The sequence below is a fragment of the Elgaria multicarinata genome, chromosome 4, assembly GCF_023053635.1.
Source record: "Elgaria multicarinata webbii isolate HBS135686 ecotype San Diego chromosome 4, rElgMul1.1.pri, whole genome shotgun sequence".
In the NCBI taxonomy this organism is placed as follows: Eukaryota; Metazoa; Chordata; class Lepidosauria; order Squamata; family Anguidae; genus Elgaria; species Elgaria multicarinata.
Window position 1 is genome coordinate 123,545,549 of NC_086174.1, and position 18,372 is coordinate 123,563,920.

At 39.6% G+C, this 18,372-nt stretch overlaps 1 protein-coding gene across 2 annotated transcripts in view; it reads right to left on the bottom strand.

Annotated features, from left to right (window-relative positions):
• The window catches only part of MYT1L (myelin transcription factor 1 like), a 385,911-nt gene that overhangs the window by 39,640 nt on the left and 327,899 nt on the right, over positions 1-18,372 (bottom strand). For both annotated transcript variants that reach the window (XM_063125114.1, XM_063125113.1), the window contains exons 13-16: positions 12,025-12,272; positions 7,466-7,702; positions 5,187-5,308; positions 4,200-4,268 (exon numbers count right to left, since the gene is read on the bottom strand). In XM_063125114.1, the coding sequence (XP_062981184.1) occupies positions 4,200-4,268; positions 5,187-5,308; positions 7,466-7,702; positions 12,025-12,272 (676 nt within the window). The remainder of the gene's footprint in view (positions 1-4,199; positions 4,269-5,186; positions 5,309-7,465; positions 7,703-12,024; positions 12,273-18,372) is intronic.

Below are 18,372 nucleotides of genomic sequence, written 5' to 3' on the forward strand. Positions count from 1 at the left end.
TATACTTCTCTGCTCCTGTAGTCTTTGGTACAACCTGAGATATTTTTGCACCAAAACATAACTTAAGGAGCAATGGTGTAGTGGCTAAGATGTTGGACTGGGAGTCGGGAGATCCAGGTTCTAGTCCCCACTCGGCCATGGAAACCCACTGGGTGACTTTGGGCATCACAAACTCTCAGCCCCAACCTACCTCACAAGGTTGTTGTTGTGAGGATAACATGGAGAGGAGGAGGATTATGTATGCCACCTTGGGTTCCTTGAAGGAAAAAAGGCGGGATATAAATGTAATAAATAATAATAATAATAATAATAATATCCCCTAGACAGCGTCTGGAGGGGACATAGGACTTCTCTGTTTTCTGGCTCCAAGATCATAGACTACGGTCTGAGCTGGGAGCCACAGAACAGCGCTCCCCGCCCCTCCCCTTTGCGGCCTCAGGGGCTGCCTCTCCCTGCTCAGTAAACTAAGGGTAGAGAGGGTGAAAAGGGGGAATTACAGGGGATGGGGAGGGGAGGAGACTCCAGAAGCTGGTTTAGACAGCTTCCTAAGCACTGTGCGGTCTCCCCTCTCCCACTCCAAACCCCCCAGCTAGACAGCCAAATTGGTTGTCTAGCTGAAAAAGCAGGGCAAAGGGAGCATGAAGGCGAGGATGCCCTCCTTGCTGAAGCCACCCTGCGCACTAAGCGCAATTGTAAGTTCCTGAGTTCAGGGGCTTAAGAGTACCCCGGGCACAACCCACAGAATTGCGCCCTTAATGACATCTACATAACACCTCAACTTGCAGGTGAGCTGACAATTGATTGCTGTTATCAGTTTAAATAAAGATCAGATTCCTTTGGCATCAGATGGGGCAATGAGATCCTTATAATGTTAGTGAGATGCCAATTGAAAGAATATTGTATACACCCAAAAGGCAATATCCTGCTGATATGGGCTGAGGAGAAATCTGAGCTTCAATCTCGGGTGAGGACCAATCCTGCTACGACAGCCATGAAGATGAAGTACCTGAGCTGAGACAAGGAACTCATCTCTCTTGATGTTAGGCAAATGTGCCCATCTCATTGATACCAAGATGGAATCTTGAGTATCTCATGGACAAGGGCTTGAAAGCCCAGAATTCCTCCAACATCGCCATTCTTTTATGAGCACATATACAAAAAATCATGTATATTTTGAACTCTTGCTCGGCAGATGGGATGACATCACAAGCTCTGATTTCCTGTAGATGCTTATTAGCAATCAAGAGAACTAATATATTTAAGACCATAAGAAAACCTGTGCTGGATCAGGTCAAAGGCCTATCTAGTTCAGCATTCTGTTTGCACAGTGGCCAACCATGTATAAGCAGGGAATGAATGCAATAACATCCTCTTGTTCATGTACCCCAGCAACTAGCATACAGAGGCATGTTACCTTTGATATTGGAGGTAGCATATAGGCATCATGACTATTAGCTATTGATAACCATATCCTTCATGAATTGGTCTAATCCCTCTTTAAAGCCATCCAAGTTGGTCGCCATCATAACATCTATTGGTAGGAAATTCCATAGTTTAACTGTGTGAAGGATTATTTCTTTTACTGTCCTGAATCTTCCACCATTCAGCTTCATGGGATGACCCTGGGTTCTACTATTATGAGACAGGCAGAAAAACCTCTCCCTATCTATTTTCTCCAGACAATGCGTAATTTTATATACCTCTGTCATGTCTCTACCTTACTTGCCTTTTTTCTAAGCAAAAAAATCCCTAAATACTGTAATGCTTTCCCCTATGGGGAGTTGTTGACTATTTTACTTTGCCCTTTTCTGCAACTTTTCCAGCTCTAAAATATCCTTTTTAAGGTGCGGTGACCAGAACTGTATTTTATTGTATTTTCCCAGACTTTTGATCATTCATGTGAAATGATTTCAAAGCCATATGAGCGATTTTTATTGAATACAATGCACTGATCATTTGGAAAACTCAAGGGTTGAACATCGGATGGCTCCTATTTATGAAGGGTAAAAGGAGTTGTAATGATGTTTCCTTGATTTCCCAGGGCCCAAGCACAATTTGTAACTGCAAACTTATAACACATGTTCCCTCCCACAATTCCATCCAATATATACAATTTCATGGAAGACTTTAAAAGTTGTTATTTTAATTCTGAAATTATGTGTTCTACATTTTTGAAATTATACCATGGCCTGCGCTGAAGCTTTTCTACTTCTACCATGCCCACAAATATTCTCTCTTTTTGCTATTTTTATTCAACATCCAGCCTTACAAAGCTTGCTGACTATTTTGTAATGCTTTGGTTTGTCTTAATAAGGCTATTACCCTGTTGATATTTTTTACTTTTTTATTCTAATGGGCCAAAACTGCTGCAAAGATTTTTATAAATAGACCAATTCAATTTAAACATTTATTTTTCTGACCTGTTTCATTGCAAAATCATAAACTTTCGCACCAAAGCCTTTGACTGCCTTTAGAAAGCGTTAGATTGGTGTCTGCCCTGCTGGCGGATGAACTTCATTAGAAACAATCTTGGATGTGGGGAAGTGAGGTTTTTCGTTCTCTCTAAACTTACTGGATTCCCTAATTGTTAGCCTTGCAAGAGAAATTAGAATGTTAGGGCACAATCCTATGCATATTTAGACTGACAGCCATGCTGGCTGGGGAATGCTGGGAGCTGTGGGGCTTTTTTCTATATAAACATGCATAGGATTGTGGCCTAAAAGTGTCTTCCTATATAAGCCTAATTAACCCTCTAGTGCAGTGGTCTTCAACCCGTGGGTCGCAACCCCCAAATGGGTCACGAGATCAGTCTACGCAGGTCGTAGTAAAGCTGTTGCCACCATGTTGGGCATGGAAAAACATCAGGCACAAGTCCCATGTTGCAAGTTGGGAGGCAGATGTGGGTCTCGGGTCTGGACCAGTTGAAGTCCACTGCTCTAGCAGATATGTTGAACTTAGATTAACATTAGCCCAGTTTCTGGCCTCCAGACTCTTAAGGATTCCTTGTGCTCTTTTTTTTTATGTTTGCTAAGATGACTTTTCAGGCCTTGCTACACATTTATCAGGTGTAATTTCTTTCTTCCTCTGCAACCACTTTAATTCTGAAGCCCCATGCCCTGCATTACTTTCTTCTAGCCTTCTGAGTCATGTCCTTCTCTGCTCCCTTAACCTTCTCAGGATCATCCTTGACAGCTGCCTGAGGCAACACAATCCCACGTGCAATCACCACACCAGAAGTAGCAATGCTTCTTCTACCATGCCACTTCCCTTTGTAAATCGTAGAGGATGCTAGGTAAACTCTCAGATCACATGGGGATATCTTCACTCCATCCTTCTTAAAGAATAGAATACGTTCAAGCCTGACTATTCTTAACCTTTTGTCATGTGCCTCTTTCTGTTAGATACCCTTTTGTTCTCTCTATTTCCGCCCTCCCCACCACCCCACTTCAGATATTCTAGATTTTGAACTTCACTCAAGGATACAAATCTGGCTCTAGATATTCACAACTGAGGCAGACGGTGCTATCATAATTAAGCATTGAAATACACACTGCTATCATACTTTAAAACATTTGCTCTGCAGATATGAGAACTAAAAACTTTCAAACGATGAATGCTAAGATTTGCAAGGTTCTCCTTTGGCTTACCTTACTTCCAAACTGGTTTACCATTCCTTATGGGAAATAAGACCCACTTCAAAAACTATAATATATTGAAAGAACAATTGTTGTTTGTGTCTGACTGTTCCATACCAGCTCAAGAGTTACTCAACTGATTTCCATCTACAAAGTGATTCAAAATACCATAGACTGTGGCCAATAATTATATGGTATAATGTATCAAACGTTACTTTAACATGTCAGTTCTAAAGTCTCCAGAGTCTCCTCCTTAGCACTCAGCATCCTTTGAGATCACAGCTATTAATTGAATGGCTTCCAGAAGGGCTATGAATCTCTGCTGACTCTATTCCTTCTGTGACATCAGAGCAATCAGCTACCTGCAATAGGATAAAATTCACAACCTATGAGTTCTATAGACATAGTCTGTTGTATTTATTTTTTAACCAGACGGCAGAAAAGTTAAGTGTATCGATTGTAGCTTTACTCAGTGTCCTTTTACATTCCTGACACTTCTGTTTGTAACTGCTAAGAAAATGGTTATTTAAAAGAAGAAAAAGAATGGCATTCATTATATCTTACTTGAGTTCCTGTGAGCTTGTGGCCAGCATACTTCGAATACTTTTGTCAGCCAATGGGCAGCCAGACAGACTGTAAAACAGGTCAGGACAGCCAAGTTAAGTCAACTCTCTTTTAAACTAAGACCTTCTAAACAAACACAATGTTAAAAAAATTAAAATTAAAAAATTGCAATGCAGAAAAGCGATGGGGCGGGCAAGTGCTGCAATATTAAATTTTGTAATACAAGTTAACCCTCTGAATATATTTAGATGTAAAACTTTACTTCTGATGTTACTATTTTTTCCTAATAAGCTTGTAAGTGTAACAAACAAATATTAGTGATCCATGGGTTAACTATTTGAAAACTTTAGGAATTTTTAAATTTTTAGTAGTAGTTTTAAAAGAAAAAAGACGTTTATACAACACACAAATTAGCATGCTTTTAAAATCAACATTTATTACTCAAAGGGTTAACACATAGTTCAACATTTTTACTTTGACAGCATTGTTGAGGTAAGCTGAAAACAATAAATTGAAAAGACAGAATCCACCATGAAAAAAATGAAGTCACACCTTCTATGTGAGGCGTAATTACCAGTCACATGACCACTCCCATCACACCCTGGTGTTGGACATCTGCCACCAAACAAAAACAAAAAACAGCCAAAATAGTAAGTATGTTTTTTAAAAAAACTTTTAAAAGTTTCATTGTTTCCAGTTTAGCTGCAATGTCTGCAAGGGGGATTTAAGCATCCTATCGAAAAAGCTGCAAAAATGAACAGAATTCAATGAAAAATGACGTCTCAGTACAATATAGCATCATTAGGGACAAGCAGATACCATATTAGTTCATCACTTAAACTTAACTGACAGTCTGAAACATTTATATGCTGCAAATGCTGCATGCTCATACTGCAAGGCATATATGTACTAGTTTATTCAGATAAGACAACAAAAGAGAAAGGTTAAAAATAGTAAAAAAATAATTTCACCTCACATTATGCTTACGTTATTAAATCCTTTTTATTCTCTTTGCATTGAGGATATTTGGGTTTAGGGCTTGGGATGGTGACTTCCCCAGGATACCTTCTTTCTTCTAATGCCTCTTGAAAAGGATCTAAGTCTTCTGGCTGCAAGCAAAGATAAGAGATACATCAAACAGATTCAAATAGGAGGCCATAATGTATACAGTTATATCAATCCAGATATTTCCTCTGGGTGTAGGGCCTTTTCACCGTCAAGGGCCATTACATTCACTTCCATGGAGAGAAGAGGTCCACATATGCATTGAACACCCCATGCCTTCAACAAATCACTACCTTGGAATGTTTGCATGTGCAGGCTTGACCCCTATGATGCAATGAGAGGAACAGTCTGCATGAATGGATAACCTGTATGCATGTACTGGCTGCCCCATACATAACCACATTAGTGTGGTTGTTGCCCCAAATTCATTCCGTCTGGAGGGAGTTCCATGTAGCTGCCATAAGTCATGTATGGTGTTTCACAAGATGGATCAGTAGCATTGCATGGAAGCCGCTATGTCCATAAAGGAGTGGCACTAGTGTGCAGTAGTGCCAATCCATCATAATCACATGGAATCGTTGCCACATGGAAGCCATTTTCAGCTGCAACCGAAAGCTGACACGTGGACTTTCAAATTTAATTCTTTAATTTCGAATACATGAAGCGGAGATTTACTGCCAAATTAGAATTCCCCTTCATTTATCTGAATGGCATTTGGAAACTAGAACATTTCTGACATAACAAAATCAGAACTCCATTGGTGTGCTGTTTGGACGTGTGTGTGTGTGTGTGTGTGTGTGTATACACACACACACATACACACACACACACACACACACACACACACTAAATTTGGAAAACTGAAATTCTAGTACAAAGGTGGACATTGTAATTTATTTCTTTTATAAAGTTCTAATTTGTATCAGCAACAAACTCAATAATTTCACAGCTAATTGTGTAAGAAAATGCAATACACTTTTGTGAAATAAAACATAGACTCTTCTCCCATATGCAACATTTTATCCAGAAAAACACCAACATAATAAAAACAGAATCAAATAATGAAATGTCCAAATACAATATTTAATGTCATAATTATATATATACACAAATAATGGCTCAAACCTAAATAGATCTCCCTACCAAATACAGCACTGATGTGTTGTCAAGACACTGAATTTAGAAACATTTATTTAATGTGCTGAAATGCATTGACATAGACATTCCTGTAGATGGTGGTCTAAGCAAAAAGGTTAATTTTCTGCTTGTTTTCCATATACTCTTTCCCTTATGCATTTTCTCCTATTTTAGTGATAATGTATACAGAGCATATCCCATCATGTCTCCATTTAATTATTATTATTATTATTTAAAGAAAAAAAATCTGTGCTTTCATTTATTGAAATGAGATTCATGCAACAGCTGAGGAAAAAGTGCACATAAGACCAGACAATCAAAATGTACCAGGACCAAATTCTTTGACATTAAAGTCTGGGACTGTAAAATCATATCTACACCACAGAAGCTTGACTATAAATTGTACTGGGAAAGAATTGGAATCTGACAAAGATAAAGAGCAGTGTCATAAATTAAGCAGCACAGATAACAATCAAGAGTATCCTTTCCAAGCAACAACTGAAAAAAGTCACATTTTTGTTATTTGTGGAGTCAAATACAGTTACTAACTTTGTTTTCTTTCTTTACTACCACTTTCTAAGTTTGCAGAGATATCACAGCAACAAGAACAGAGAGAATTAATCCAAGTCCCACTTATGTTCATAACTTTAACCATATGTTCCATATAGTTCCCCATATGGTGAATGGCTAACTGCCTCACTCAATGTATGGGCAAAGACCATGCTATGATTGTGACATGCTTACTGTTTTGCTAACAAACAGTTCCTATACGAGCATTCCTTAAGACTTCACAAAATATATCCTTGAATATGACATGTTAAGTTCCTAAGCAAGGTGCTGGATAGCTACACTACTTGACAAATTAAAGTTTCCTGTGCTGATTCTGAGATGTACACTGACCTGCTCAAATGGATTTCAGAAATATATGAAAATAAACACAGCATAGTTAATAAAATAAAAATACAATAAAACAATTAACTAAGATGTCATCTTTAAAGAAAATAATAAACTGCAGAAAGGCATCTTTGCCTGCAAACCATCCATGGTTACTAAATTCTCTATTGCCCCACCAGTTTTTAGAAATTTAATGGATCAAAACAACCCTGGAGATGAAAGAGACATACATTAATTTCTTTTGAATCGTCTTCATCTATCCTACTAGGCTTCATTTTTGTGTAGTCCACCGGCAAGTCCCAACAGTCACTTTCATTCAGTTGGTAACACCTGTTATTCATAACAGCCTGTTGTTGCGGTGACATTGGTTCCAGTGGCGTCAAAATGGTGCAGCAACCGTCTCGCTGCCTTTGCTTGTTCAAGCTCAAATCTAACGTCCCATTTTCATCAACTTCCATTTCAGGATTCTGTTTAAAAATAACAAGAACACACACACATACACCAAAAAGTATAATTCAACTTGCCACTACGAATGATCCTCCCAACGTATATAAGTAAATTGAACTCTCCACTAATGATTCCACCCCTTGGCAACACAGATATATCACAGAAGGCATTCAGTAAGAAACCTGTGAAAACATTTTCTCATTGCTAATTTCACTGCCTGGCCTTGGTTGACTCTTTCCCATGTCTAGTTCGTTGCCTTAACATCTATATGAATCTGATTGGACTTTTAAGCAGCTGTTTAGAGAATTACAATTGATAAGTATCAGTGCAGGTAACAATAGAAAAGTATCAGTTATATATCAGTAAAGGCAAACAAATTCTTTCAAACACTAACAGCTACAGAATCATAAAAAAGAATGGAACTTTTAAGTACTTAACATGAAACATACCATCCTCACCCGGTAAAACCAACAGACAGTTTCAGTAGATTCCCCCACATGCCACTTTGTACTATGCTTGCTATCTTCATATAAAGGGGAAATGCATTCAAATCAGACACCCCATCACAGACATTCACTTATAACATGGCTTTATACTCTACAAAGTCCTCCTTTATAATCATCTCAGCTTGGGGAAAAGAAACTGGTACTGACATTCCCTGCAGCAATAGAGATGTGTGTAGGGAAAGTGAGGCATTTCCTTTCTGCCTTTTACTTCTACCTCTTTCCTTTCCTTTTGCAAGTGAAGCAAAAATCATTTTTTACTTCAAACCTTTGTTTTCCTAAAGCAGGTGATAACGTATCAGGATGAAAAGAGATGGATAGAAAAGCCAAAATACACATGGCAATTCATATTTCAAGAGAGAGACAAAGATCCTTTCCGAGGAATCCTATTGAAAGAAAGGCACAATTTCCTCATCTTTCTAGCAACTTGCTTTCCTCACGGAGTAATAAAAGCTTCCAGAAGACACTCCGAAAAGGAAATCTTTTCTCATGCTTATTACACAGATAAATCATACATCAAAAATTCTACTTGGATAACTTTTCTAATAGACTAAGGGTACACCCTGGCTAGAAAATGCTAGGAGTTGTAGAACCCTTTTCTGTCTAAACACACATAGGATGATGCCCTAAACTTAATTAATTCCTTGATGGTAATTTAGTGTGGCATTTACCTTACCAGAAAAACTATTTTGATTTTAATAAAAAGGAGAAACATTTAGGAAAGACATCTCATCTTTTCTTTTTCACAAAAATAATGCAATGTTTTCCACTTACATTGCCTAAATTTTTCCTACCTAAGTTACGTTAATACTACTTATATGCTAGGAAAAAGGTTTTCCTCCCTTTTGTAGGGTAATCAATTGAATTGATGTAAGTAACTGAAAACAAAACCTTTCCCCATTTGTCTGAATTGACATTAATTGTTTCTAATAATAACTTCTAGGGTTACATTATCCATTTATCTTTGTTAAAGAAAAGGGGGGACCTTTGTTTCTCTGTAAAAGAGCAGAACCTGCCTGTTTGACCTCCAGCTGTTTGCACAGCCACCTAGTGGTCTCATGCAGTAATTTTAACAGAAAATGCATTTAAACAAGCCATGTCTCATCAACTATCAGGTTTTTTTTTTTAAAAAAAACCAACTTCAATATTTCTTTAAATTAAAATATTTTTTTAAAAAGGGTCTTATTCCTTTTTAATATGAATTAATTATTTTAGGATATGACCCTGATTGTATGAGTTTCTCTCTCTCTCTCTCTCATTTTCAATTAGCTCATTTCAGCTTTGCCAAGTGGCTATTAATATATTAAGAAGTCAATATAATTTATATATAAGCCAGTATAGCACTATGAGCCTTTCCACACGAGGCATTTATTGTTCACTCGTGATTCTTCAGTCATGGTAGTTTGCAGGTGCTTTACATGATGTCATCTTCCAAGTCTCCTCCCATTCTAGTAATATGTTTCCCCCCCCCAATGAGTAAAATCTGGTATATTTGTAAATGGTGGCATGAAACTCTAGTCTAGTGTATTTAATCAATTCTGCTATACTACCGTGGTAATATAATGGAACATAGAAAGGCAGAGAAAGAAACCTCACCCCTATCCCAGGGGGAAAAAGTTATGCAATGGAGTTGATCTTAATCCCACAAAGAATTTGGAAGCAGGTTAAATGCCTCATGTAGAAAAGACCTATTTGTCCAGTGTAAACCATGAGTCGTATCCAATAATGTCCTTCTGGAAGGGTTATGGCCACCCCCGGTGAATTGGATTTCTCCCCCCACCCCAGCAGCCCCCCCAAATTTGTTCAAGAGGATTGGTGCTACTGCCCCCCCCCAGAGCAGATTTGGAGGCATGTGGGGGTTGCAAGAGAGAGCAGGGGAAGGAAAACTCTTGTTGCACTAACAGTAGTCCACATACATGATGTTGGATCTAACCCCATGGTTTTTGAAAGCATCTGATCGAAAAAGAACTTTCTATTTTTATAGTAAGGTTTGTCAGTATTGTGTATGGAGCAAAGGTTTCTTCAAACACAATTCCAGTTAGCTCTCATCTTCATGTACATACACATTAACAAAATAAGCCTCCAGATTAGCCAATATAGCTTTGTTAATTTGTTGAACAACAACTGGGTGAAATCCAATGTCAAAGAACAGAAATCCCGTCACACCACAGAAATTTCCCTCCTCTCGCTTTCTTGCAGCCCTTCCAAATTGGCTCTGGAGGGTGCCCCAACTCTCCAGAGCACATGGGGGGTGCAGGGAAAGGGAGCAATCACATTCCACATTCCTGATGGAAGCAGGAAGAATTAATTGAATAATTGAATATTACCCAGTATTTGTAATTTAGATCTCAGTGTATACACAAAGTTCCTATTGCTATCCATGGAATGCATAGCTAATTCAATTTGTTTTGTTGAAAGGCACAGCTAAGCAAGTGCATAGGTCTCTTTATCCTTCTACCGCAAACAACGGGGAAGTGCTAGTAGTCAGGGTCACCTCAGAGCCAATTAACATGCTAGTAAGCAACAGGACTGACAGAAGTAATTCTGAGTTTCCACTTCTGATTCAATATAGGAAGCCTCAGATCCCACCTTGGGGGGAAGTATAAAATCAGAAACTTGTACCTCTAATGCTCAGGGTGGAAAACAAAGATTTTTATACAACACTGAGACCTTAAAAGTGTGCTATCAACAGGTTATCCAGTCTAATTTTCATCTGCTAAAACATGTGAGCACATTTTAAAATGTTTCACTTTGCTTCCAGAGGATGCTTTGGCTTGGATAATGGTAGACTTGAAGCAGGGACAGCCTTCCAGGGCAACAGAACAGCCGAAGTATGTCTCTCTCTTGGCTCAGCTTTTCTTTATCAATAGCTTGAAGACACTGGGTGCTTCTAGACAGAGGGGCCCCAGCACTAACTATTGGAAGGCATTATGCTGCTCTTCCATCTTTTCTTCCTTAATGGATATTTTGTGGTAAGAAAGAAAAAAAAGATGCAAGAAGTGGTGGGAAAACACAGGAGGGTAACTAATGGATGATGACGGCCTCTGGACCCCCACAAAAATTGTGTGAATGAGGCAAGATGATTGGCTTGACTGGAAGCATCCACTATCAAGCGAGTATCTTTAGCTAAAAGCAAAACCACATAAAATTGCCATACACCAGCCTTCGCCGACCTGGTTCTCTCCAAATGTTTTGGACTCCAACTACTATCAGATCCAGCCAGCCAATGGTCAGGGGCGCTGGGAGTTGTAGTCCAAAACATCTATAGAGCACCAGGACTGGGGAAAGTGGATATACAAAATAATAATCACATGTTGGACAGGGCTGATGTTTGCTCCATATGTTTGTGTGGCAAACGCTTTAACCTCCCTACTGTCTTATTGCTGCATATCTCTATAAACTGCCCCATGCCAGTTTATCAGAAGCTATACCAAACTGCTCTTTACTTCCCCATGTAAAATACATCCACTAAAACTCCTATATTATACTTTTCTTCCTTAATACCAATAAACACATTATAGATATACTACAGACATTTCAGTTAGTGCCGCTTAAATATCTTTATACTCTCCTCCTCAGATCTCACCGATTTAAGTATTTAGTTAACAATAGGCCTGGTTTTGTTTTAATTGTTGCCAGACTATTTTTTAAACTCTATATGCTGAATTGGATTATTTAAGATGTTTAGATAACATTTATTTGGAGAACAAGCCTCACAGGTAGCTCTTACTGAATTCATCCTGCATCCATAGGCTAGTGCAGTCAAGAGTTACATATTTTCATTTCATAATAAAACTAATCTACATATAAACAGATAGATACACATGCACAAATTTTACCCTGGAACAGAGATCCTGAGGTTTAGTGGAGAGGTTCTGAGGCATCTCCCTGCAACGAGTGGAAAGATTCAGTATAGCAGTAGCAGCCATGTGCGCTGCTTCCATGTCATGGGTATAGTCAAAGCTGCTCTTGCTGCAGGTGCTGCTAGCGCTGCTGCCTCCTCCACAGCTCATATTGCTGCTGCTGCTAGGGGCATAACTGCTGGTTGTGCTGCTGGTTGGGCTTGAATTCTTACAGTAACGTTTAGCTGTGGGAAGGAAACATGACAAGGATGACTCAAAAGGTCAGCATCTGTGTGCATACATGAAAAAAAGCCATGCAATCTGCAGAGAGCATTGTTCAAAAAGCAGCTCGCAAAGTCTGTTAAAAGAGGGAGAAACCCCACCCTTGAGGATTGTATGATATTCAGTGGAAACCTGGATGCAATATGGGAAGAAGCAAAGGAATAGCCTGCAGTGTTCTGCAGTGACACACAGACTGGATTTATAGCAAGCAAAATGTGCGCAATGAATAGAGTTTTTTTTAAAAAAAGCACACACACACCAACGACTCTATTTTTTAATATTAGCCTCTTAAAAATAAATGGTTACTTAGATTTTACTCCACCTTGAAAGCTCTTGTGATGATGGGCGGTATAGAAATATATTAAACGAATAAAGAAATGTTATTCTACAGTACGAATGCAATGGCATCTTTGTTCAGTAATTGCGCGCTGGCTCAAACACCTGCATGGCAGGAGGAAGGAATGCAGTGACAGACTTCCTCTGGTAAAATGTGGACACTTGCATAAAACTCATAATGTGAAGTATCTTTTAGGGTTTGGCAGAAAAAAGCTCACTGAGAAGATAATGTGGCAGATCCATGTTGCAGCCTCAACAAAATGGCACCATCCCAGTACATCCTGGAGCTCCTAGGCCTGCTTCACCCTCCCTCACCCATCTGACACATTAGCAGCCTGTCTCGCATGTGCCTATCCTCCACTTAACTCAAGACCACTCTCCTTCTTCTGCCATGCTTTGGCAGCACCAAAGTGGGAAAGATTCATTGGAGGAGAAGGGAAATAACGCATCTGACACGAAAACTAAAATATCAAATGGTATGAAGGACCCATTTGCTATTTGAGGTTCAACTCTTCTGCAGAAGACAAATGCCATTAAAAACAGAACAGTGTATGGGTGTATCAAACAGGCAAACACATGTACAGTTGTAAACATTATTGTAATTTACCACAATCTCTGAAACGCATGGCCGTGTCAAATATACAAGACTTCAGTTGACATTTAAGGTTGAACCATGGTACCTGTATGTTTTGCTTGTGCGGCAAATAAGCAGCTTAGGTGGGGGCGAGTTTCATGAAGGAAACAGCACAGGGGAAAGCATTAGAAGTCCCTACCAGCACCATGGTTTTGATCCAAATCCAACCCCTGCTCCATCTCACTCTGGCTGCTATCAAAAAATTTAAAATCACAGGAGATCCTATGTGTGACTCTTCCATATCAACAGCTAGTTTAGCACATGCCCACATGGTGGAAAGAGAGAGTCTGAAGTGCACTTTTTGTAACCTAACACTATATATATGTTTATTTTGATTTAAGACCCACTGTTCTCATTTGGGCTTGTTCCCAAGTAAGCCTGAAGCTTTAGTGAAGTGTCATCTGTGGAAATGATCAAAGACACTTTATAGTGTCATATATGAAAACAGTCTTAGAGAAGTACCTTTTTACTACCCAGAAGGTCAACATCACTTGAAGCCAATTAATCTGAATATTTCTACAACAGTGGCATGGGATCGGTGCTCATTTAACTCTTCAGGTATGAAACTTTGTAGTTTGAAATTCCATCCGTCTAAGCTGCCATCTAAATTCCTCAGGTTTTTCAATAACCCTAGTGTTCCTGGCTGCATAAGCATTAAGTACCATGTTTTACAAATGACACTCCCTGATTCTCTTTCACTATATTTTAAAAATTCTCTCCAGTTCTGAATATTTCTATAGGCCCCTTCACATGTTACTTGCATGAGAAACTAAAGGGGCTGTGGGAGTCATGCTGCTTCGAGTCCCACCCCTGGCATCCATGCTGAAGATGTCTGCTTGTGTAGACCTCTTTGTGCATAAACCTCTCCAGGTCATGGAACTAGGGATGGATCACTCTAACAGCAATCCACGCCAATTTTTTGTGTGTTCATTCATAAGTCCAGTTTTTGCATTTTGTTTATTAATAATCTGCACAAAAATGCATTTAAATACTTAGTTAAATATATTTGGTACACATTTTATCTTAAAATACATATTTTATATGCATTTTGTCCTAAAAAATGCAGTTTTTAATGGATTTTATCCTAAAATATGCGGCTTTATATAATTTCTATATTTTTTAAGCCAAGAACTTTATCAAAAAAATTGGAGGCGTGCCTCATCTAAAGGATAACCACATTCCAATCCATGTATTAGTTTGGGAAGTGCGAATCAGATTGGTTTCCTAAAAATGCAAACCAATCTAGATTCTCAAGAATCCCTTACCTGGAACTCTGATCATGCAGGGAAGCCCATGCAAATAGAGGTATACACAGATAGGCTTTCCCATCTCAGACATCCACACTGGGGCCAGGGGAAACAGTGTGACCTTAGAGTTGGGGTCAGTAGTGTGTATTCTCATTAAATACATGATATCCCTTCACATGACTAATGCATGAAGAAGGCTTGACGGCTTCCTCAACATACAATTTATTGTAGGGATATCTAACTGCATAGGCGGCAAAGGTAATAATAAAAATTCCAATGATATAAAAACAAAGAACTATAGAATATCTAACAGAGTAAAACAAAGATAGCAAGCAGATCAGCACTAAAATTAAAGCAATTAACATAAATAAAATGTTTGGGCAAAGTAACAAGAGTTTAGTTTAGTGCCAAAAACTAATCAGGCTAAGAGCCAGGCAAGCAGCCTTGTGGCGAAAGTGTGTCATTGTAAGGGTGTGACCACCTAAAAGTCCTCTCCTCTGTTGCCACCTATCTAATCTCTGATAGTGGGGACACCTGGAGATTGGCTCCAATGAATATGTTAATACACAGGCAGGTTCATATAAAAGGAGGCAGTTTTTCAAGATGGTATGTCTTCTCACTTATAGGGAGTGATGTAATCTCTTATATCACTGTATTCCTGCAGAACATAACAATTCCCATATGAAAAATGTCCTCCAGAGGTACGATTGTGTCAAAACATGTTTGCTGTAGAGCTGTTTTATACAGAGGTGATCCACTGCATATAAAACAATTGCTGATAATCCTAGCATATTTGGATATAGAAGCAAGTTTAGCCTGGCACCCTGAAATCTCTTGGAGGAGGTGCCATCGCTTGAAGATGAAACCTTGAACAGAAACAGACACATAGTCATCCACAATCTCTTTGTCTTGGTTTTCTCACTTTCTTCCATCAAATCATCTATCAGCACCTCTCTGCAGAGCAGGTGACACAGCTTTGTATAAGGGCATTATACAGGTTGGCAGAGAATTTGATAAAATCCATGGATGAAGAGCAGTTATGCCCTACTTCTTGATAAGTGGACATTTGGTAGATTAGTTCTACTGTCAGAGGTAGAAATTATCAAACCTTAAAATAAATCCTGGTTTCTGTAGATTTTCTAAATATAGTAGTATTGAGAGCAATTCTTTGCTTTTGATCAGCTAATTGCACATTCATTATATTCCAAATTGAATGTGAGATTAATGTTTTATGTGTTGATCCAAACCAGGAAACCTCCCAGCTTCCATATAATCTCCTTGCCAAATGATATAAACTACAAGCAATATATAACCACATATGGATTGGTAGATTATTGGGGTCTACTTTGGGGATTAGTCTGGGAATAAATATATAACCAAAATGGAACTAGAGTGCTGGCATTTAATATCAAAAAGGTTTGCAGAGCAGCTTTCAAATTGACTTCTGAGTAAAGTGAACAGACAGAATCCAGTTCAGGACAAATCATCCCTAGGGGATCAGATGTAAAAGTTGCAAATGCAGATGGGATAGAAGTTGGCAATGAGTCTACAGTAGGACATGACAAATGACCATAGAGGCCAAACATCCACTGGAGAAAATGACTAAATGTAAAATTGACATGGGGGCCATAGCTAGACCTAAGGGTTATCCCTGGATCATCCAGGGGTCAAACCTGTTCATCTAGGTGACATACAGGGGATCCATTGCTCAGGCAGGGGCGAACCCTGGATGATCTCAGGATAAACCTTAGGTCTAGCTGTGGCCTGGGTTGCTGTGCCATGCTCGATAAGTGTCTTGCACCCAAAGTGATGGCTGGATGAGATTCCATGCTGCGTCGTACAGAAGACTCCCTTGGAAGGGCTGTGTGTATACCATTAGGGCTGGCTCAAAGCTGCTTGTTGGAAGAAAGTGGTTCCAATCCATACTGGAGTTGTATGTAGTTACACTAGAGTAAATAAGTAAGATGAGCCTCAGCTACATGCTATGCAATTAGCACATGAACTTTTGCCCTTACTGCTGTGTAAAGTGGCTCCAGAATGTTAAAAATCCAGTCATAAAAGGAAACTAAATGCAAACTATAAAAGAACCAACTGTTCCACTAACGTGTGCAGCATCCTGTACAAAACAGAACAAGGAAATCCGTCAAATAATAATGCTAATGTTATGGCCTTAATGGATTCAGGGGCCACTACCAGTTTTATGGATGGACTTTGCTTGCCAACTATGGATATCACCCCAAGAACTTCCCCTCATCCCTTGGTTCTACTGCAGTGCCGGCCACCAATGACTTCTTGGAAGAACTGCACACCCTGCATGCCCTTCTTCAGGAACAAATTGAGCAAACTAAAATATCTTACAAAGCAGCATCCAACTGGCTTCCAGGTCCAGCCTTATAAGTAGGGGACTGGGTTTGGTTATCCACTTGGCATTTTTCCTCTAAAACGCCCAGCAAAAAACTTGCAGCCCGCCGGACAGGCCCCTTTCAAACTACAGCCCAGATCAATCCCATTGCTTTCAAACTTGCCCTTCCCCTTTCTTTGAAGATCCACCCTGTTTCCCATCGGTCCTTGCTTTCCCCAGCGGCTGCCAGAGATCCCCATTGCTTGGACACATCCCTATCCCCTCCAGTCTTGGTGGAGGAAGAGGAAGAATTTGAAATAGACATTCTAGACTTCCACTGTTTCTCGTGAAAGCTACAATACTTAATAGACTGGAAGGATTATGGGCCTGAACATCAGGCCCATTCTGCATGCCCCATTGTTAGTCTGCCAGTTCCACCAGCACTGCCCTCACAAGCCCAAGCCGAGCTTCCTGTGTGCTCGCTGTGGGGGGAGGCATTATGGGAGAGGGGATAGTGTAAGGATCAGGCCTGTTCTCCTTAGTGTGGGGAAAGGGGGTGGTGGTCAATCAGACTCAGAATCTGAAGGAGGACTAGAAATTTACCAGCCAACTCAGGAAGCGGAGGAGGATATTCTCCAAGACTCTTCAGTAGTTAGAAATGAATCTTCACAACAGCTTAACTGCAAGAATGCAGATGATCCGGAGACCATCCCCCACTCCTGGGAACTCATCCTAGAAATGTTAGAGTGCCTGGGGCAAGCCACCATTTTTACAAAATTGGTTTTGAGTGGGGCTTATAATTTGGTACATATTTGGGAGGAAGAATGGAAGACAGCATTTTTGATGCAATATGGTGCCTTTGAGTATTTGTTAATACCCCAGCTACATTTTGCCATACCACGCAAGACATTTTTAGGAATTATCTGGACAAGTTCCTTATCATTTACTTGGAGGATTTACTTATTTCCTTCTCAAGACCCCCAGGAACCCAGCTACATGTAAAAGTCATCCTTCAGCGCCTACGTGAGCACCACCTGTTTGCTAAACTAGAAAGATGCACTTTTGACTTGCCTACCTTGGACCTTCTGGACTATCAAATTTCCGCAAAGGTCATTGAAATGGATCCCATCAAAGTGCAGGCCACCTTGTCTTAGCAAGCATCGGAATCCAGGAGAGACCTGCAAAGTTTCCTGGGATTTGCCAACTTCTACCGAAAGTTTCTGCCTAACTTTGTTAGTCAAATTAAGCTTAGAGCATAGCTCGTAGCATTCAGGCACCCTCCAGGTGAGAATAGATGTTGGTTTGTTGAATAAAACTTTGTGGATAACGTGGCAGACGTCTTTATTGTCTCGTACCAGCAGTGGGGCTTGGAATCACGACAGCTAATGAATCAAATCATTTGATTTTAGGCATCTCCTTATGTATGAGCTTGTTATGCTTGTTATTGTTCCATGCCACAACTAAAAAAAACACCTGTCAGTCATTAGTTTGCTTTTGTAGTCTGC